We start from the raw sequence: 22,531 nt of genomic DNA on the forward strand, positions 1-22,531 counted from the left end.
ATGCATCGAGGTTCTTGGCCCGATGGACCCCAACACCCTTAAATTTCTTAAGGAAATAGGCAAAATGATCAGTGTCAGATCAGGTGACAGCAGGGAACTGTTTTTTGCAACCAACCACATTTCGTGCTTGTTGCAGCGGTTCCTGCGTGTCTGTGTGCTTGAAAATATCCAACTGAATGCCGACATGTGCAATTAACGACAAATCAAAGTGTTAATCCATTTGTTACTTGATGTTTGACGGTTCAGTGTCACTCATCATGTTTTGGTTTTAACATACATACGTACATACATACATACATACATACATACATACATACACACACACACGTACATACATACATACATACATACATACATACATACATACAAACATACATACATACATACATACATACATACATACATACATACATACATACATACATACATACATACGTGTACATACATACATACGAGCATGTAATGTTTACTTATTGCGTTTCCATTTCAAGTTTATTTATTCTATTTATTATTATTATTGTTGTTGTTATTATTATTATTATTGTTATTGTTATTAATGTTATTATTGAGACTGCTATAAAAATACTGTTACTACTACTACTACTACTTCTACAACAACAACAACAACTACTACTACTACAACTACTACTACTACTTATTACTGCAGCACATAGAACAGCGTTAAGCAATCCGAATAAAAAAGACAGTAAATATTTGAGCATCTGAAAAGATGGGTAAACATTTTCCTTTTCCGGTTTATCAATACACCGGTTCGATTATCAAAGATCGTGAAAGCACAAAAAACAAAGATAAAAAATGTTGAATAAATATAAAAAAAAAAAAATAAATAAACTATGGATTCTACAGAGCAATGTACTTTATCGTCATCATCATCTTCATCATCATCGTCATCACAATATTTATCAACGTTATCAGTTAAAATTCATTTATATAGCGCTAAATAATCATTTTAATTAAAATCATTTGTTTTTTCGCGGACCTATGCGTTAAACGGTCATATCCAGTCGATTCATTTTCTTTGTTTATCGCCCATTTAGTGTTTTTGGCGTTGTGGACTTGGATGTTTCTGAGTATGTTTGTATGTATGTTTATTGGTTTACATGTTTGTGTATCAATGTATATGTCCAAGTTTATTTGTATGTATGTATGTATGTATGTATGTATGTATGTATGTATGTATGTATGTATGTATGTATGTATGTATGTATGTATGTATGTATGTATGTATGTATGTATGTATGTATGTATGTATGTATGTATGTATGTATGTGTGTATGTATGTATGTATGTATGTATGTATGTATGTATGTATGAACGTATGTATGTATGTATGTATGAACGTATGTATGTATGAACGTATGTATGTATGTTTGTATCTTTTTAGTCTGTTTGTATGCATTGTAGACTAACAGCACATCATCCTACTTTATGAGCATTATAATTGCGTTTCGTATGCTGATTTTGCCTGCGGTATACTTGTCTCTATTTGTTTGTTTGTCTGTCTGTATGTTTGAGTGTATGTGTATGTGTGTATTTATGTGCGTACATGTGTGTGCGTGTGTGTGCGTGTATGTATGTGTATGTGTGTGTGTGTGTGTGTGCATGTACTCTTAAGTATTTTACCATAATTTTTTCATACTTTTTTATGAACGGTTAACTTCGAAGGCTATAAACTTGTCAGATTGCATTTTTGGCAGTAAATTTTTAGGAAAATATACATGTGTATATAAATCCTCCTCATCATCATCATCATCGTCAATTGTCATCCTTATCATCAATAATATCATCATTATCATTACTGATATCATCATTATCATTACTGATATCATCATTATCATTACTGATATCATCATTATCATTACTGATATCATCATTATCATTACTGATATCATCATTATCATCACTGATATCATCATCATCAATAATATCATCACTGATATCATCATTATCATCACTGATATCATCATTATCATCATCACTGATATCATCATTATCATCATCACTGATATCATCATTATCATGATCCATGTTGATGTTGATGTCGACAGAGTAATAAAACCCTAGATGTGCTCTGATGTAGTCTACTGTGACGACAGGCATTCGTTTCGTCACCATCATGACGTCATCATCGTCGTCGTCATCGTCGTCGTCATCATGATCGTCACCATCATTATCATCACAATCGTCGCTGCTGACGTCATCATCATCGTTTATGACGTCATTTCCATTAATGATCTTCCACGATATCCATTTGCCAGTACGGAACATAGAAGCGATAAAGTTGCGCACCAAAAGGCATTCATTCATTTATTCGTTCATTCATTCCTTCGTTCGTTCGTTCATTCATTCATTCATTCGTTCGTTCGTTCTTTCGTTCGTTCAGTCATTCATTCATTCATTCATTCTTTCATTCATTCATTCATTCATCCATAATGCATGTTTTTAAGAATTTCACAAAAATACACCTTAGAAGTTATCTAAAAACAATTCATGAATAATTGAACAAAGATATAAAATACGATGTATATAAAATTACCGCGAAAAAAAAAGAAATTCAAATTTCTTTTTACGTTTTTTCCCGCCATGTATCAGGTTTTGGCGCCAAAAAAACTAATTCAACAGCAGTAGCTGCGTGTGTGTTCATTAGCAGATTGACGCAAAAAGAAATTGCCGAAAATTTAAATTACGGTTCTTGAATATTTGATAAATGCCATGAAACACGCACACACACACACACACACACACACACACACATACACTCACGCACACACACACCACAAACACACTCACACACACGCACGCACACATGCGCACATTCATACATAGAGAACACAAATTTATACATATACATGTTTGTATTGTTTGTATGTTTGTGAACATCTTATACATGCCTAGCATTCGCATATACGTACACTCACAAGACAAAAATATACATATAAATATACAAATTTACACACATGCACGTACGCACACACACACACCACGCACACACACACATATGCACTCTAATTTTAAATTTGGTTAGTTACATAATACATGAAAACAGTTCATTTTATATGTTCATTAAATTCTCTTCACTGCTTTGTTTATGGAAAAATAGAGGAAAGAAAGAGAGAGAGAGAGAAAGAAAGAGAGAGAGAGAGAAAGAGAGAGAGGGAGAGAGAGAATGCAGATGATGCATAGAGGTAAAATTGAATAATGAAAGAGAAGTTTTGAAAAATTTCATGCAATTTAATAAATACAAGTTTCTGTGAGGTAGTAAATTTCTATTGTTAGGTAGTTTTTGTATTGTTTGTATTGTATTTTTGGTACTGTTTGTATTGTTTTGTTGGTACTGTTTGTACTGTTTGACTTGTATTTTTTGTATTTTATTTTTTGTATTTTATTTTTTGTATTGTTTGTGTTGTATAGATTGTACTGTCTGTATTGTATTGTTGGTACTGTTTGTATTGTATTGTTTGTATCGTTTGTTTGTATTTTTTGTATTGTTTGTTTGTATTGTATTTTTTGTATGTTTTTTGTCCTTTAAAAAATATGTTGGTTGTTAATGTTGTTATGTTTTAATTCGAATAAAAGATTTTCATGTGTTTAATTTAAAAAAAAAATTGTTTTAATATTTGTTATCAGTAAACTATCATAACTACCACCATCACCAACACCTTTATCACCCTCATAACCACCACCATCATCATTATCATCACCGCCATCATCATCATCATCACCAACCTCTCAAAACTGACAGCTACCAGGCTAAAAACTGACCCGCACGATGTCATCATGTCAATGAACCAGCTGAACTTGCACAGTAACCTCCCACCTGCTATGTCGCTCTGCATCCTGCATAAATTAACATAAATTATGAATTAATTAACATATAATTACAGGTACATCAACATTATAGGTACATCAACATTGTAGATACATAAACATTGTAGATACATAAACATAAATTATGAATAAATTAACATAAAATTATAGATACATTAATCAATAGATTGTGGGTGCATCAGATAAATTAATATCATGGGCGATATGATATAACGTGGTTTGAGATTGAATGTGTGTGTGTGTGTGTGTGTGTGTGTGTGTGTGTGTGTGTGTGTGTGTGTGTGTGTGTACATGTATACATTTGTTAATTAAATGAAAACACTGATTAAATTGGGTTGAATTAAAATGCTTCGTTCGGAGCTGAATGAGAGTGTTAGAGATGAATTCTTCTCTTTTCTTAATCCAGGTGCAGTCGAATTTAATTTACCAAAATTTAACTTTGGTGAATTTCGTCAAAATAAAATTAGATTGAACATTAGATTAAAATATACCATGCACCCATTTATTCATTAATTAAATCAATCATTAATTCATCCAGCCATCCATTCATTCATTCGTTCATTCATTTACTGGCCAACTATTTTTCACATAATCAGTCTATTTATCTGTTTATGTACCGTCCGTACATCCGTCCATCCATTCATTCATCCATCCATCCATTCATTCATTCATCCATTCACTTACTCACTCTTTTAACCAACCAACCAACCAGCAAACTGACTAACTTAACAATCAGTTCGTGAGGTGTGCAGATGACCAGGAACAAGAGGTCTGAAATAGCTAGACCTACGAGAAATCTCGAAGTTGATGTTCGCCTCTTGGAGTTTGCTACGTGTGACAGTACAACCAACACGTTACCTGTGTGTGTGCGTGTGTGTGTGTATGTGTGTGTGCGTGTGTGTGTATGTGTGTGTTCATAGCGAGTTAATAAATCAACCAACCAGCCAGCCAACCAACCAATCAGCCAACCAACCAACCAATCAGCCAACCAGCAAATTAACCGACCGACTTACCGACAAAACCGACGAAGAATGTGACAATGAAGAAGAGGCAAGTCGGTATGAAGGAATCGTCATCGATCCATTTCTCTTCGATCCGTTTCAAATCCGTCACGTAGATGGCAGTACGGATTAAATGTTCCGGAAAACCAGACGGAAGTAGCGGTGTTGATAATGATGTCATCGTTGATGATAGTGATGGTGACAACGATAGCAATGATGATGATGTTGGCGATGATGATGATGATGATGTTGTTGGATATTCCAGAAGATTTAACATATTCTAAGAGTTATTTTCTAACTGTGCTAGAGATGCTTATTATTATTATTAATTATTATTATTATTATTTATTATTTTATAATAATAATAATAACAGTAGTAATAATAACAGCAACAACAAAATTAATAATGATTTATGGATTTGGTTAACCTAAATATCTAGAATTACACGAGGTTATATTGTATATATAATATATATATATATATATATATATATATATATATATATGTGTGTGTGTGTGTGTGTGTGTGTGTGTGTGTGTGTGTATATATAAATTTATGTGTAGATATGATATATATCTCTATATATCATATATCATATCATGATATATCAGTGACATTATATATCATATCAGTTACACGTTACAAACGTACATCATTCTTTGTGCTATATAATTATCTAATTTATTTCATTATTAATTAGTTATATAATAACAATAATAATTAAGGAAAAAATTATATTATTATTATTGTTGTTGTTATTATTGTTATTATTATTATTATTATTTACATTATGTTATAAATAACAAATGCACATAACAGTTCCGGCAGTATTAAAATAATAAATAAATATTTTTATTCATTCATTTATTCGTTCGCTCGCTCGTTCGTTCATTCTTTCATTTGTTCGTTCACCTATCCATCCATCCACTAACAACATCGGAATGAAGATGTTCACTCCATGCCTTTTTTATACTTTCGTTCTCTCTCTTTCCCTTTCTTTCTTTTTTTTCTCTCTTTCTCTCTCTCTTATTTTTTCTCTTTTTTTTGCTCTCTCTCTCTCTCTTTCTTTTTCTCTCTTTCTTTCTCATCATCATCATCATCATCAATAATTATTGCTATCATAATTATTTTTTTATCGCCAGCGCAATGGCATAATAGATTAGTGACCTTCTTCAAAATTTTACAAGGTCATCAGGGATCGTGACGTCATTTTTGTTGTTGTTAGTGGTAGTAGTAGTAGTAGTAGTAGTAGTAGTAGTAGTAGTAGTAGTAGTAGTAGTAGTATTAGTAGTAGTGGTAGTAGTAGTAGTAGTAGTAGTAGTAGTAGTAGTGGTAGTAGTAGTAGTAGTGGTAGTAGTAGTAGATGTAGTGGTAGTAGTAGTGGTATTAATAGTAGTAGTATGAGTAAAAAAAAGAATTAAGAAAATGAGAGGTAAGGAATGAAATTGAATTGATGATTTATTGAAAGAAAAGTCAAATAATGAGAATGAATGAATGAACGAACGAACGAAAGAATGAACGAACGAATGAACAAAAGAATGAATGAATAAACTGAAAACAAAATAATGAACCTGAAAACAAATGAATTAACGAACGAACGAAAAGTTTTGGATTGTTAACTGTTTGTTTAATGATCTTTTAACTATCCGACTAATGTATGTTTGTATGTTTACATGTATGTATTGTGGTGTGTATGTATGTATGTATGTTTGTTTGTTTGTTTGTATGTATGTTTGTATTTTTGTATCTACGTACCAAAATCTAAATGAAAAGACAGAAAAAGAATGATTTTCTCGTTAATTTTGGTATATAATTGTTGATTCTTTGGTATATAATTGTTGTTCTTGTTGTTATGTTGTTGTTGCTGTCATCATCACCAACAACATCACCACCACCAACAACAACAACGACATCATTACCATCATCATTACCATCATCGTCGTCAACAACAACCCAAAAAACGCTAACCTAGTCATAATGTTGCCTGATTTAAGCTTTTAAGAGTTCCAAAAACTCCTCTTGATAACGATCTCTCGTTGAATTATTCATAATAACAATAATAATAATAATAATAATAGTAATATTAATAATAATAATAATGATAATAATAATGATAATGATGATAATGATAATGATAATAATAATAATAATAATAATAATAATAATAATAATAATAATAATAATAATAATAATAATGATAATGATAATGATAATGATAATGATAATGACAATAATAATAATAATAATATTTTCTTTCCTTTGAACAAATTGTTATAACAACATCATGCAATTTATCACTCTGATGATAAGTGTCTTAAATGAATTATTTCTATTGTTATCATTATTATTATTATCATTATTATTATTATTATTAGTAGTAGTAGTAGTAGTAGTAGTTGTAGTAGTAGCAGCAATAGTAGTAGTAGCAGCAGTTGTAGTTGTAATAATTTGTTTGTTTTTTTGCAGAAAACTCCCTAATACTTTACATTATTTTGGACATTAAAATCTGACTTTCAATAGCTTCTGAATGCATATTTTTTTCCAGCTTTACCTTCCTGATATTTTATTATTTTTTTTTTATTATTCTCACACTGACTTTTAATTCGAAACTGTTTGTCGATGTCATTAATAATTTTGTTCAAAACGATGACGATGATGACTACAACAACAACATCATCAACAACAATAACATTAACAACAACAACAACATTAACAACAACAACATTAACAACAACATCATCAACAACAACATTAACAACAACAACATCAACAACATCAACAACAATATCATCAACAACATCAACAACGACAACAACGACATCAACAACAACAACATCAACAACAACAACATCAACAACAACAACATCAACAACGACAACATCATCATCAACAACAACAAAAGCATTAGAATGACGTCACATCAAATTCATTATATATCACTAATGACACCTAGGCGAATTTCTCATACAGGAATCATCATCATCAACATCTTCAGCAGCAATAGTAGTAGTAGTAGTAGTAGTAGTAGTAGTAGTAGTAGTAGTAGTAGTAGTAGTAGTAGTAGTAGTAGTAGTAGTAGTGGTAGTAGTAGTAGTAGTAGCAGTAGTAGTAGTAGCAGTAGTAGTAGTAGGAGTTTTTGTTGTTGTTGTAATAGTAGTGAAAGCGATCAATCAATGATCTGTCTTCATTTTGTTTTTTGATGAATACATAACTGAAAATTTTATCATTTGCATGCATGCACACAACATGAAACTAAAGAGTGAAAAACACAAAATGTTTTATTCGATAATCCATCATTCATTCATTCATTCAATCGCTCATTCACTCATTCATTCATGTCGTTCGTTCGTTTGTTCATTCATACAATTTTTTGTTTTTATGCTCAATCAATCATTAGTTTTTCACTTATGTGTTTTTTAATTCTTTCTTTCGTTGGTTGAGTCGTGAATTATTACTTTCATTCATTCGTTAATTCATTCGTTCGTTCATTCATTCAAAGTTTAAAAGACACAAGACATATTAACATATAATATCTATCACCTCCCTCAAATGAAGATTCACTTCAAAAGCGTATAAAGGCAAGACAGCAAACAGAATTACAAATCAAAACTATGGCCGAACTCGTCGGTAATCATTTCAAACCCCATTCTTCCTCAAACTCATACAGACATCTCTTGAACCAAATTTTATTATTCCTCGTGTTATCTTACTTTAATCAGCCAACCCTTCTTTAAAAAAATTGCGTGTCAACCATGGATAACTTTTATAAAATTCCAGACAGCTTCCATGTATAGTTCATTTTTTACTCAAGAGAGAGACATTGTAATGGTAGTTTTACTTTACATGGTAATTGCAGACCATGCATGTGTCCCTCTGTGATATCTGCAGACTGAAACAACAAAATGAGCCGTCAAACTAATTAACATCAAACCATATGAACGTTGATGACTATTTAAAGATTAGAAAATAACTAAAAAATCATACTTGTCTTATTTTTATAGAAATTCAGGAACGTCGTGAAATAGAACGTAACCTTCAAAGACAACTCCAATGACTTTTTTCAGTTAACAAATCAAATTTAAATAATTTTTTCAATATATGAAAAACCGAAACTTCAAAACCAACCTATTTTAGTACTTTCTGCTCTTTTCTTTTTCAAGAAATTAGGTTCATCCAGATGCAATCCTTAGACAAATAAATTTAAAATTTTATAAAATTGCATATATACTAAATTTTAAATAACCTGGAAAGAGCATTGAACGAAGGCTAATCCATCTCAAGCTACGATGACGCAGTCCCACAGGACTTACCAACAAACGAGCAAAGAGATTTTCAAAAGAAATAATTTATCAGCCTACGAAAATTTGAACTTAATTAATTTCTCACTTGTAGACGCCTCGTTTAATTCATCTCCACTCTAAAATAATATAATAGTCGCATTCTGAAAAACTTTTACAGAAATCTTCGTTTCACGGAGTCGCAAACGGCAGAGCAGTCAAACCAAATAGGCAATAGCGGTCAAAATGTTTAGCTCTCAAAAGATCCGATAATAATTTTTTTTACCTGCTTCAAACAAGCGGAAAATACCAAAAAAAAACGGAAATTGTACATATAAAGCAAGATAGTGCAAATATATAACAATTTATAACAAATAATTAAAAATATATAATTGAAGATGTGACTTATAGCGCATATATAACGAATGTATATGAAAATAGGCTGTTTGTAACACTACCTTTGATGGTATTAGAAAAAGAGGAATCATATATGTATACAGACGCGCGCACACACACACACAGCGTATTACTTATATAAAAATTTATATATATATAGCAGTATATATTCGTTTAAGCAATATCAATAGCGACGATATAAAGCACATGAACACTTTTAAGTTGCGAATGAACAGTAACGAGTAAAAAATTACACCACACACACTAATCTGTCCACATGAGTTATGTCAATATTGAAAGATAACATAATTATGTATTAAATAATATTATTACTATCATAATAAATAACCTCTTAACGTGAACAATAATTTGATAACAAAATAATAATAATAAATATTAAACATTAAAAAAAAACAAATAAAAATTATGAATACAGAATGGCTGAGAAATGATAAATAAATTTAATTATGTGATTACTAAAGCAATTAAGTTTATTGGTGTTGCACGCACGCATACACACGCACACATACACATGCACGCGCACACACGTATGACTTAGTAATTTATTCAGTGTCTTTGACATCAGCAGTACCACCGTTATCTTTTTCTGCCTGTTTCTTCTTTCTGACTTCTTGCACGTGTCTCTCCTGTTACAGTTTATTATTTTTTAGGAAATTATTTTATCTAATTTAAGAGATATAATTTATTCAAATATTTAATTATGAATGAATTTTTTTGAAAATTTTGATCGATGAGATGGACTGCGAATTAATTTAAAATGTTAAAAAAAGGATTTATGATTAAAATGAAATAAAATTAAAAAAATCATCAGCAGAAAAACATAAAAAAGTAGATGAGCTAAATATAGAAATAGAATACAATAACACAAAAACATTGCAGCCCAAACAATGAAACAAACTAACAAACAACATTTCAAACACAGATCCAACTAAACAAGAAAATAAACAAAAATACAACCACAACACAAACACTAAAACCACACTAACTCACAACCAAAGACACCACCACATAATACTATAATACCCCATACTAACATGTTCCTTCAACTTTTCAAGCTTAGCAGCTTCTTGCGCTTTTTTGAGCTCTTCGGAGGCCACCAACTTATCGGCTAATTTTTTCTCAACCTCCTTGCTGAATGCTTCCTCTATGTCTTTGTTCTTCAGATTAACCTCTACTACCTTATCTTTCTCTTTTAGTACGGCCTGCAACCTCTGGGACTCTAGTTGCTAATAGAAAAGTGACTTTTTTTTAAAATTTGCAAGTATGAAAATGTGAGAGCTAATTAAAGTTAATTTTGTACTTTCAATGTAACTTAAGAGCTAATTATAGTTAATTTAATGTATTTTCAATGTAATTTAGAAAATAATTAAAATTAATTTAACAGTATTTTTAAATGTAATTTGAAAATAGGTGTGCCATTCAATGATAATTATAAAAAAATTGTCAACCCAAATCAACCAATCACAGACAGCAAACAAACAAACCAACCGACCACTCTCCTCTCTTCTGCCTCTTTCAACTTCCTATCAATATCCTCTTGCGAGATGGCAGGTCGGTCCTTGGATGGGGAGGGAGGTGCGACATCACTGCTCGCTGGTTTGATGATGACCTCAAATGCTACTCCTCCTCCACATTCTCTTTTGAGTTCCGTTCCTGTTAGAGATGGCATGATGGATATGAGTTCATGGTGCTTGTTGTTAGGTATTTTTGAAGAATTAATAAAAAGATAAAACAAAAACTTTGAAATAAAATTATAATAAAAATATTAAAAAAAATAAACATCACATAAATATATATTTATATTTTATAATATATGATATTATAGATAAACTACTAGTATAAACATGAAATTTTAAAAAATTAAGCTTAATTAATATTAAACTAAGCATCATAGACATAAAAAAAAATGTGCAAGTGAATCAAATTCAAAATCAACTCAGTTAAGTTACTTAGGTTAGTTGGTTAGCAGGGTAGGCATACTGTACTTACTTCTTATTATAATAATTATATGATAATGGGCCTCTAAACTAAAATAGGGTGTAGACTAAAATAGAGTATACTATACCCTATTTTATACTATACCCTATACTATACTATACCCGGTATAGAAGGGCAAACACACACAGAAATTGAAATAATTAATAAAAAATGCAGGCAAGAGTTCAAATCTCTTAACTTAATTAATGGAACAATTAAAAAACTCATTTTAGCACAAAATGATAAAAATTGATTTTTAAAATTAACCTTCAGCCATTTCTTTGCTTTAAAGAATTTTCAAAAACCGATTTTAGCGCCGAAAAAAATTCAAATTATACACTGGGAAGGCAGGAAAAGGAATTAATCTGCAAAAAGTTAATTCAAATTTAAAGATAAACTCTATTAAATATTCCGGGAACAATTCATCTGACTATAGAAGTCATGGAGTTAGAATAAAACTGAAATGATTATACCAATTTTTACATTGGAAATGTCGACATAAAAATAGTTGCCTTGGAATTTTATGTTAAGTAAGTAAATCTATCTTAAAACCAAAACAATATCTACTTAAATGAATAGAAAAATATATATATTTATCATTATATATGTATAATATATACATGCATTAATCACAAAACATCAACCCAAATCTAATAAAATTCAACAAAATTTGGCCAAAACATCAAACAAACAAACCATAAAAATTACAAAATTCTCAAATGCTAATTTGAAGCGCTATACAAATGGGCGCCAAACGATCACAGAACACTTCAAATCAACACATAAATACATATTTACATCATATATACACATGAATCTATACATAATACATGCAAAAACCTGCAATATAAAGCTTGCATTACATACAAATTGCGTTTATACGTACGTACGCACGCACATGTGTAGTGTACGTATAACGCGTGTGCGTATCAAATCGAACTCCGCAGTTGCATACCAAATGTGCTTATTATATATATATATATATATATATATATATATATATATATATATATATATATATATATTTCAAAAATTCAACACTACTTTCAACATTGTTCAACTTTTTCATATTTCTTTTTAATTTCCGAGAAATTAGACATTTTATTGACATACCTTATATATAATGCACTGAAGATGAGTTATTTATAACTCGAAATAGCTATTTGCAAATTTATTTAATAAAAATTTTTTAAAAAAACAATAAAATGTCTAATTTCTCGGAAATTAATAAATTAAAAAGAAATATGAAAAAGTTGAACAATGTTGAAAGTAGTGTTGAATTTTTGAAATGTTGCGTTAACAATAGTCTGTTACCAAAAAAAAAAATATATATATATATATAGTTTGTGTGTGTGGTATAATTTAGCTATGAACTGAACAGATATAATTATTAATCCTAGTAAATTTTTACAATCATATTAATATTATATTTATTTATTTATGTATTATATTTAAATTTTAGGTCTCTATATGTGCCCTTAAAAGTTTGGCGTCGACGTCAACCTGTGTAATGAAGAAGAATAGTCTGATCACAACTGCCAAGTGATAGCTAAGCAAATTTTTTTAGCTCTCAAGTTGTGTTAACGTATAAATATTGTAAAAACAATGAGACACCCGAGCGAGAGAGAGAAAGAGAGAGAGGGGGAGGAGAAAGAAGTGGAAGAAGACGAGAAGAAAGAGAGAAAAAAGATAAAAGAGAGAGAGAGAGAGATTAATAAAAGTGAAAAGTTTACATAAACTATCCTGAACTGACAGTAATTAATTAAGTAGGCAGGCAATCTCAATCTCAAACCAATTAAGTTGCTAAAATGAACAGAAAATTATCTCTAAGATGACTGCTGCAATAATTACAACAATAATAATAGCATAATAATAATAATAATAATAAAACAAGAATAATACTATTAATAATAAAACAATAAAAATAACAACAAGCCAGTAGGGGAGGTACCAGAAGATAGAATGTTAACGTAGCATAACTACATGCCAGTCAAACAAAGATTAAAACAGTAGGCCTATCATGAATGATGTGCTAAATTATTTTGCATGTGATTCATACGATGTTTGTACGTGTGTGTGTGTGTGAATGTAACGTGCGGTGCTGTGTGTACAATGTTTGTCTGCGTGTGCGTGTGCGCGTCTATCAGCTGCAAATGTTTTGTCTTCATCGAGAGTTAGAAAATAAAAGCTTCGAATTTGAATTTAAATACGTACGTACGTGTCACTTACAACGGACTCATCATTCAAGAACCACTTTGAGCGATTCAAAGAGTGTTAGGTAAGTTGGTTGGTTGGTGAGGTAGGTAGGTAGTTAGGTAGGTAGATATGGTAGGTAGGTAGATATGGTAGGTAGATATGGTAGGTAGGTAGGTAGGTAGATAGGTAGGTAGGTAGGTAGGTAGGTAGGTAGATAGGGTAGGTAGGTAGGTAGGAGCAGCATAATTTCCATGATACGGAACCCACAGGCCGAGGAAGAAATGAATTTACACTGTTGTTAACTTAACCGTAACAACGACAGTGGCGTCAGCAAAGTTGATGACGATGTCGATGATGACGCTTATGATGACGTCAGCGATGATGATGACAGATGACGTCAGCGATGACGGATGACGTCAGCGATGATGATGACGACTGGGAGGATGAGAAAGACGAAAATGCAAAAGTGAAAATGATGATGACTACGGAGATGATGACTCATAAAAATACAATAGAGAGTACGAAAAAAAGAGAGAGAATGAGAAAAATAGTGAGAGAGAGAGAGAGAGAGAGAGATTGTTTTGGGAATTATTCAGTGGATGCTTCTGATGATGGTAACGATCTCATCCGTAGTTCCTTCGTACAAACGAACGCGATAGGCGAGTGAGTGCACGCAAAGTATGTTTGTATGTGTGTATGTATAACCATGTATGTGTGTGTTTGTGTGTATGTGTAACCATGTGTGTGTGTGTGTGTCTGTGTGGAGTGTGTATGTGTAACCATGTATGTGTGTGTGGAGTGTGTATGTGTAACCATGTATGTATGTATGTGTGTGTGTGTGGAGTGTGTATGTGTAACCATGTATGTATGTATGTGTGTGTGTGTGTGGAGTGTGTATGTGTAACCATGTATGTGTGTGTGGAGTGTGTATGTGTAACCATGTATGTATGTATGTGTGTGTGTGTGGAGTGTGTATGTGTAATCATGTATGTATGTGTGCGCGTGGAGTGTGTGTGTAGCCATGTATGCGTGTATGCATGTTCGCCTGTGTTTATGTTCGCTGTTTCACGCATTTATACAGAGGGCTTCATTATTACCATTGATGAATGTGCCCGGCTGGCTAGATTGTATTAGCGTTTGTTTCTGTCTTTGATGGAAGATGAAAAAAAATCTATCTACAAAGTTTATTTACTCACGTGAAAAACCTCAGAATTCAAAACAAAAGACGGACAACAAAAACATGCAAACGAATAATATTCGTTAAAAAATAATTAACAATAAAACTGATTATTATGAAATTATGATGAAACTATATCAGCATTCTTTGACTTTTAATTGCTATCATCTTCTTGGGTACAACACGAACTGACTAGGAAGTGAGAGAAAGAGACCTTCTTTTCTCTCACCAACCCCCATAAAATCGACCAACTCGTTTACCTTTCACCACCATTAAAATCATTAAAATCTTGTTGCTGCAGTTGTTGCTGCTGAAGCTGCTGTTTTTTGGCGTTATTTAAAAGATCAGTATGGTAGTACCAGTCGCATCTCTGATAGTTGGCCCGGTTTAGGTAGCGATTCGATGTTGTGCTGTTGTTGTCTTGTTGCTGTTGACGTGGTTGCATGTTTAGCAGATCCGGTCTGCCTCCTTGTTTGGCTAGCCTGTAACGGGCACCATTCATTCAATCATTGATTGATTCATTCATTCATTCAGGCATCTGCTCATTCATTCATTCGTTCATTCATTGGAATTAATATAGCGCTGTTTTTAATGGCATTCCACATCGCACTTCAACCGTTAATTTGCATGCATGCGACGAGAGTTAATACAAAAAGAACACACAAACGGACGAACAAACAAACAAACACTCACACAAACAAACAAACAAACAAACACAGACACACACAACAAGAATTAACTGTAAAGATTGTTCCTTGTACCTAATATAAGGGCTATCAGACTCCTTGATCCAGCCATGCCTGGATATTGGATCATCAGCTGGTCCCACACCACTGTGACTCAATCCTGGAATTTGGGATATTGCCGGATATCCGGTTGGACCTCTTGTTAGGTCCGCTTTCTGTGGCACGTGATAAAACCAATCTACAATTTTTTTTTTATTTAGGGATAATAATTTGGTAAATCAATCATCGAATGAATGAATTAATGAATGAATAAAATAAATGAACGAATGAATGATTGATTGAATGATTGATTGAATGAATGAAATGAATGAGTAAATGAATGAATGAATAACGAAATAAATTACAAGCCAATGAAACCTTGTCCTAACGGTTGTTGCTTTTTACCACTCATAACAACGATAACTTTTAATTAATAATTAACTTATTTATAACAATAGCTATAATTAACTATAATTAATAATTAAATAAATGACTAAGAACTAACTGTAATTATTATCAATATTTTGAATAAACGCTTATATTGCAATTTTAACGTACAAAAATAACTGGTCTCTATAGCAATTATAAACATTTTCAGAATGAAGAGATCCTCGAATAAATCCAAATATAAATTAATATATATTATGATAATTTAATAAATAAATGAATAAACATATAAACTTGTAACAAATTAAAAGGGAATATAAATTTAAAACTTATTTTAATAAAACTCAACAGCTTATTACGAACAAAACCTTTGATAAAACATGTAAAAATTAAACTATACGTAATATTATTTTCATGTATAATTTTCTAAAGTTCAACCTTTTAAATTTACATAATTAAACAATTATCAATAAATAAACCGTCAAATTATTTGTAGGAATTGAACTATAGTCCCTAACTTCAGCTCTTAACTGGAAGCATTAGGTAGACATTCTATTTTTACATTAGCCGTATTACCGCGATGTTTGAGGACTTCCTATACTAATAATGACTTATCCGTGACGTCACTGTTAACCTAATTGTCTTTAATAAACAACTCACCATTTTCGTTAAAGTATTTAAGAATTTTTCACAAAAAATGTAAATAAATTTATCGGCAAGCGTTAATATAAGCACACACACATACGCACAAATAAGTTAACATAATAAAATATATTTATACGAACAAGCGATTGAACGAGATAAAATCCAAAAAATATTAGTATCGATATCGACATAGGTGTTTTTATTAATAATATTCACCACAACCTATATATAAACACGCACGCACGCACACATCAATGCAAAAATGGCCTAATAAATAAATAAAACGTACTATCGTGATGCCGGTCAATGTCAAATTTTGAATAACAATAAGTAAAGATATACACGTATACAGACTTGATAAAATAATATTTAATTATTCATAATATTAATTAATAATTCAAATAATCGTGGTTATTAACTAATTGTATTTACTTGATAACATTTGAAAAGTGACTACCAGCGATTAGATATCTCATTGATTGATTGATTCAACTAAATCAATCAATCAATTAATCGTTAATAAATCAATTAATTGAATAATTAATTAAGCTATTTCGTCTCCTTATTGTCTTGCAATGAAGCCTCGATGGCCGCTTGCATCATGGCGTCATCGTCTTGCTTGTAGTCCTGAAATTATAAATAATAAATCAATAAAAGAAAATAAATAATAATTAATTAAAGAAATAAACAACAATAATAATAATAGATATAATAATAACAACAAAAACACACAATCCCTCATCATTCGAACCTCTACAAAACAAATATTTTCGGAATATCAAGAAAAAATGAAAAACGAACCACGTATGTGTCATACTCAAATCGGTGCCTGACGTTGAGGTGCTGTATGAAATTGATACTCTTAAAGTTAGGGTCGCCCCAGGGCATCGAAACGCAAACCGGGCAGACCTTGTTAACGATTTCATCACACTTCAATTTATTTCAATTAACTTCATCACTTTCATCCAAATATCATTATAAGCCAACCGTCTAAGCCAACCCAGCACCCTAAATCAAACTAACTCAGTCAGGGCTACAACCTCGACACTCAACTTTTAAAAAAAAAAGTAAAACCGAATTAAAAAACGCGCGCAAAAACAACGATGACGTCAAAGACAAACCACGGGCGTTCGTTCGTTGGCGTGAGCTTCGTTGCAGTGCTTCACGAGATCCAGTGTGTCCAGGTGCGAGTAGTGACAGTACGGACACTTGAATGTGTGTCGGTTCGGTGCGTTACTGAGAGGTAATAAAAATTGAACTTAAGCAAATTTGTTACAAATGTAGATACGATAGATGATACAAGCAGCAAAGAAAAGGAGGAAGAAACCTCTTTTTTTTATCACCGAGACGTGGTTATATTTATAAAAAAATGGTTTTAATATTTCAGATTTAATCTTAAAAAAAATTCTTCACTGTGTGAGAGATTACACGACAAAAATGGAAGCTAACAAATAATGACGAAGTTGTACTAATTCAACACTACAGAACATATGCAAGCCTTACACGTGCCTAATAAACAATACTCTCTTAACTATCATTAGCTACACTTATTACCACACACGTGATGCCATCTGACCCATATTAAATTCTGTCATTGAATACCGTTATTAAATACAGGCGTAATAAAAAGGATTGTTAGCATGAATGGTTGTTGCAATGAGACAATGGCTTGGCCAAGTCACAAAAAAGAACACAGACTACCACACTTTAAAGTGTTTGTGAGATCTTTTCATGACAAGCCCAACAAGGGCAGTATAAAATTACAACAGCTGACTAATTATTCAATTGGCTTAATCAATTAATTGGTTTTGATTGAATTTCAAATTTCTTTCTTACTGTATTGGTGAGTTAATTTTTAACTTTTCTACTTGTTCAGCTTCTCTATTTTTAGCCTCCACACAAACTTCCCTGTGTTCTTTGAAAGCCGACAAGATGAACTGTGGTGAAATAATATCGAACAGTGTCATAAAGTTAATCGTATATGTTATGCAAAGTAAGTCAAAAAGGTTTTAATACACTAAAATTTAACTTAGCACATCCAAAACTAAGTTTTTAAAAAAATTAATACATTTAATAAAATGTAAATACTCTTGTTTATGCAACTATTCATTTAAAATTATTAATACTAAGATATAATGAATATGTATGATTTTGGATAGTGTAACAGTTAAGATGTCCAGCTCTGATGGAAGTTTGAATGATTAGACCTCTACCTATCACATACAATGTACACATTCACATTCATTCACATATACATACACATGTGTTGGTTGGTGATATCTTTGAAAATTATTAGAAAAAATTAAAGAATAAGGCAAACAAAAACCATTTTTCTACAGCCTTCACACAAAGTTTTGCACGTTTTAAGAGCATTAAAGAGATAGCCTTCTAAGCGGGAGTTGTTGAGGTTGAAGACCTGCCTGCATATCGGGCAGTGGTTGGTCATTGATTTGTCTGTATACATGTAGATGCATTTGCTACAGAACCTTTCAAATGAAAAAATGTTTGTTTCAGTTTTTTATGTTAAATTTTAATCTGAATTCTTATTCAAGGTTTATTTCTTTTTAAATGAATAATTTAATTAAGTTTTATAATATTTTGAGTCACTTTAGGTTAGGCACTACTTTTAAAACATTTCACCAATATGGCTGAAATTTGAAATTAAAATATTAACAAATTATCAAAACACTTGAAAGAAAAGTTAATCAAAACTAGTGCATATTATAATTATTTAAAAATACTTGATAATTATCAAAAATTAATTCAGTAACTTAGTAACATGAAAATGTCAGCTTCATAAAGAAAGAGATAAAATGAAGCAGACAAGAAGATATGTAACATTAATAATAATATTAAACAACCAAAAATGGAAAACCAACACATGTTTGCTGCCACAGTCAATGAGAACAGGGGTCTCAAAGATGTCCAAACAAAGTGGACAACAAAATTCATCTCTACCTTCACTGGAGACATCGCTGTGATCTCTTGAAGCCGCCATTTTTAAAGTGGCTTCTCACAAATTTTACTAATTACACTAACTGCTGAAACTAGTATTTTTCTAATTTTATTATTTATCTATTCACGAACGCAGGCAAGCTCAATTCTAAAAAAATAATTTAAATAAAAACATGCGAAAAATGCGCAATATGAGTAAAAAAAGTTTTTAAAACATATTTGAACGCCGTACGTAACTTAGACACAAAATTTCATTCAAACACTCCTCCGTAAATAAATTAGAAACACATTTGCGAACCGGTCGGACTCGTACGTGCCGATATATTTCACGCAGATTACGATTAGTGTACAACCATTAATTTATAGTACAAATACCGAAAAACAGTCCACTTTTAATTGAAAAATTAAATGTGAATTTAAGTAAAAAACTAAAAACAAAAAAATTAGACAAAAAATGCAATTTGTTACCACACACGCGTACATATCGACCAATTATTTTCTCTTCAGAGATTTTTTGGAGTTACTTATCGGCAGGACATCTTTTAACTTCATTCTTTTCGAAGGCGGCTGTGTCTCCTTACAACCGTCGCCACCATCATCAGCAGCAGCAGCAGCAGACGGCACGCCTCTACCATATTTATCACCATTATTATCACCATAGTTACCATTATTATTTACAGAATCACCATCGTTAACCGAGCTCCCACCGTTGTCATTTTCAATATTCTCGTTACCAGCATCGTTGTTTTCTTCGTCGCCATCTCTTTCCTCTTCTTCCTCCTCCTCTTCCGCGTCGAGAGCAGCTTGCAAGGAGGCTGAATTTATCCGGAAGTCACGTGCCGTGCTTAGTTTGAAGTGGCACATTAGGTTGATCTTGAGGATGGATGATGATGAAATTGATTATGTTGTCTATGGTTAATTAAACAGAATGATCATGATTGATTATGTTGTCTATGGTTAATTAAACAGAATAACCAATCAATCAATCAATTAATCAATCAGTCAATTAATCAGTCAATCAATTAATCAATCAATATCAACCAACCTTGGTTTTTTTAGTCAGCTGGATAAGAAATTTCTCAAACTGTTCGATACTATATATCAAATTTGGGATGGCTTTTGTTTCTTTCAGGCTTTTTATCTATAAAAATAATAATGACGTCAATGAAAATAGCAATGATAATAATAATAATATTAATTATAATAGTAATTATAATAGTAATAATAAAAATTTAATCGAACATTCGTGAAAATAACTTTTCTGATCACAAGATACGAACCTTATCTACAGCATTGGCATTTTTGTTTTTCTTATTCTTCTGCTTCTCATTAGCTGCTTGCAAATGCTCATTCTCGACTGTCTATTTGAAGAAAAAAATGGCCGACTTAATTGTTTATCTCGGTTTGAATAATTTACCACCATCTTCGCCATCGTGATCGCCTTCATCATCGTCTTCTACGCTACCTCCACCACCATCATTTATATCGTCATTATCCGTGTTCTCATCGAAAATGCTATCAGCATCTTCTTCCAACAACACCATCACAGTAAACTCAGTCATCATCATCATCCTCACCTTTATCACCATCATCATTCTGATTATTTTTATTATTATCGAAACCGCCATACAATTCATCGCCATCATCATCATCACCACCAACACAATCATTATCAACACTGCCATCGACACCACCACCATCATCATCATCACCAACAACACAATCATCATCGTCACCATCAGTACCTCAATATATGATATCATAGGGTAGACAGATTTAGTTAGCTTAGTGGCGATCAGCTGTATGAGCTTTTCAAATCTCCCGCCAATAGTGTAATCGTCACCATTGCTGCTGCCGTAGTTCTGGATGTACTGCACAAATGAAAATAATAATAATAATAACAAATAATAATAATAATAATGTTTATTAAATAACTATTGATATCTATGATTGATCACAATGACAATAGCAAGAATGGCACGTGCGAATGATTAATTAATCAAAATAGAAAAACAACAACACTGACAACAACAACAACAACAACAACAACAACAACGACGACGAACGAATGATTAAAATTAACTCTCAAACAACCCACCAACTTCACGAGGGAAGTTAGAAAATTGAAAAATTTAACTAAAGATTTCGTTATAAGGTTCATTATGGCTCCGTATGAAAAGGCTATCTGGATGATTTCGTGGAAGACCTCAACTACACTCCTAACTCTCTGAATTAGGCTGGGCAATCTCTTCTTTTGGCTCGCTGCTGTGACTGTTGAAGCAATTTTTGGTCGATTTGTATCTGAATTTAACCTTTTAATCAAAAGACTAGAAGTTTGACCCATATAAATGTGAAAGAATTTATGAACTTTTAGAAATTCATTAAATTTATGATAATATGTATTATGATTACCGAAACGAAACTAATAAGAGAAAAATAAAAATAATAACTATGTATAAACGAATGTAAATGATGATTAACGAATGAATTTTTCCATTCATATCTGTATTGATCTACCGACTATGTAATGTCATACCATTGGTAGTAGCATCTTCATCGTGATTGGTCGACAGTAAATCACCATCGTGAATTCTCTCTTCTGATTTGTTCTTCAAGTGACCAATGAACCAATGAAGATCGTCCACCTCTTCGTCAAGGCCGGCTAATAGCAGCTGTGTGATGGTCAACGAGGAATGGACAGTAACGCTGCTGTAGGCGTTCGTTTTTTCCAACTCGACTTCCTGTTTATAAGAATTAGAAATTATTTTTCAGATTTTATTGTTATTATTATTTATTAATATAACTTAATTATTATAGTTGAAAAATATATAATTGTATACACTCCACACATATATATTACATAGTATAACCATAAAAAGTACAATCATGACAGGGATGGGCCAACTTTTTCTTCCGAGGGCCAT

General features: G+C 31.7%; 4 protein-coding genes across 4 annotated transcripts; all 4 read right to left on the reverse strand.

Moving 5' to 3' along the window:
* Positions 1-8,925: 8,925 nt before the first annotated feature.
* HELRODRAFT_192700 (hypothetical protein) lies at positions 8,926-12,332 on the reverse strand. Its single transcript, XM_009023546.1, has 6 exons — positions 12,219-12,332; positions 11,790-11,887; positions 11,038-11,198; positions 10,580-10,771; positions 9,365-10,171; positions 8,926-9,338 (listed from the first exon to the last, which is right to left on the reverse strand). The coding sequence occupies exons 2-5, from the start codon at positions 11,797-11,799 to the stop codon at positions 10,088-10,090; spliced, it is 447 nt and encodes a 148-aa protein (XP_009021794.1). The 5' UTR covers positions 11,800-11,887; positions 12,219-12,332; the 3' UTR covers positions 8,926-9,338; positions 9,365-10,087.
* A 2,819-nt stretch (positions 12,333-15,151) lies between these two features.
* Positions 15,152-16,032, reverse strand: HELRODRAFT_176324 (hypothetical protein; the record flags this gene model as incomplete). The annotated part of the gene is made up of 3 exons (XM_009023547.1): positions 15,152-15,377; positions 15,657-15,819; positions 15,999-16,032. The coding sequence occupies 3 exons, from the start codon at positions 16,030-16,032 to the stop codon at positions 15,152-15,154; spliced, it is 423 nt and encodes a 140-aa protein (XP_009021795.1).
* A 637-nt stretch (positions 16,033-16,669) lies between these two features.
* HELRODRAFT_185790 (hypothetical protein) lies at positions 16,670-19,989 on the reverse strand. Its single transcript, XM_009023548.1, has 6 exons — positions 19,532-19,989; positions 18,979-19,138; positions 18,489-18,589; positions 17,774-17,888; positions 17,454-17,561; positions 16,670-17,279 (listed from the first exon to the last, which is right to left on the reverse strand). The coding sequence occupies exons 1-6, from the start codon at positions 19,648-19,650 to the stop codon at positions 17,202-17,204; spliced, it is 681 nt and encodes a 226-aa protein (XP_009021796.1). The 5' UTR covers positions 19,651-19,989; the 3' UTR covers positions 16,670-17,201.
* HELRODRAFT_192702 (hypothetical protein) lies at positions 19,940-22,531 on the reverse strand (the record flags this gene model as incomplete). Its single annotated transcript, XM_009023549.1, has 7 exons — positions 19,940-20,480; positions 20,653-20,748; positions 20,888-20,968; positions 21,353-21,478; positions 21,706-21,878; positions 22,144-22,348; positions 22,478-22,531. 7 exons carry the CDS (start codon positions 22,529-22,531, stop codon positions 20,100-20,102), a joined length of 1,116 nt encoding a protein of 371 aa, XP_009021797.1. The 3' UTR covers positions 19,940-20,099.

This window comes from Helobdella robusta (assembly GCF_000326865.2).
Source record: "Helobdella robusta unplaced genomic scaffold HELROscaffold_37, whole genome shotgun sequence".
Taxonomy (NCBI): Eukaryota; Metazoa; Annelida; class Clitellata; order Rhynchobdellida; family Glossiphoniidae; genus Helobdella; species Helobdella robusta.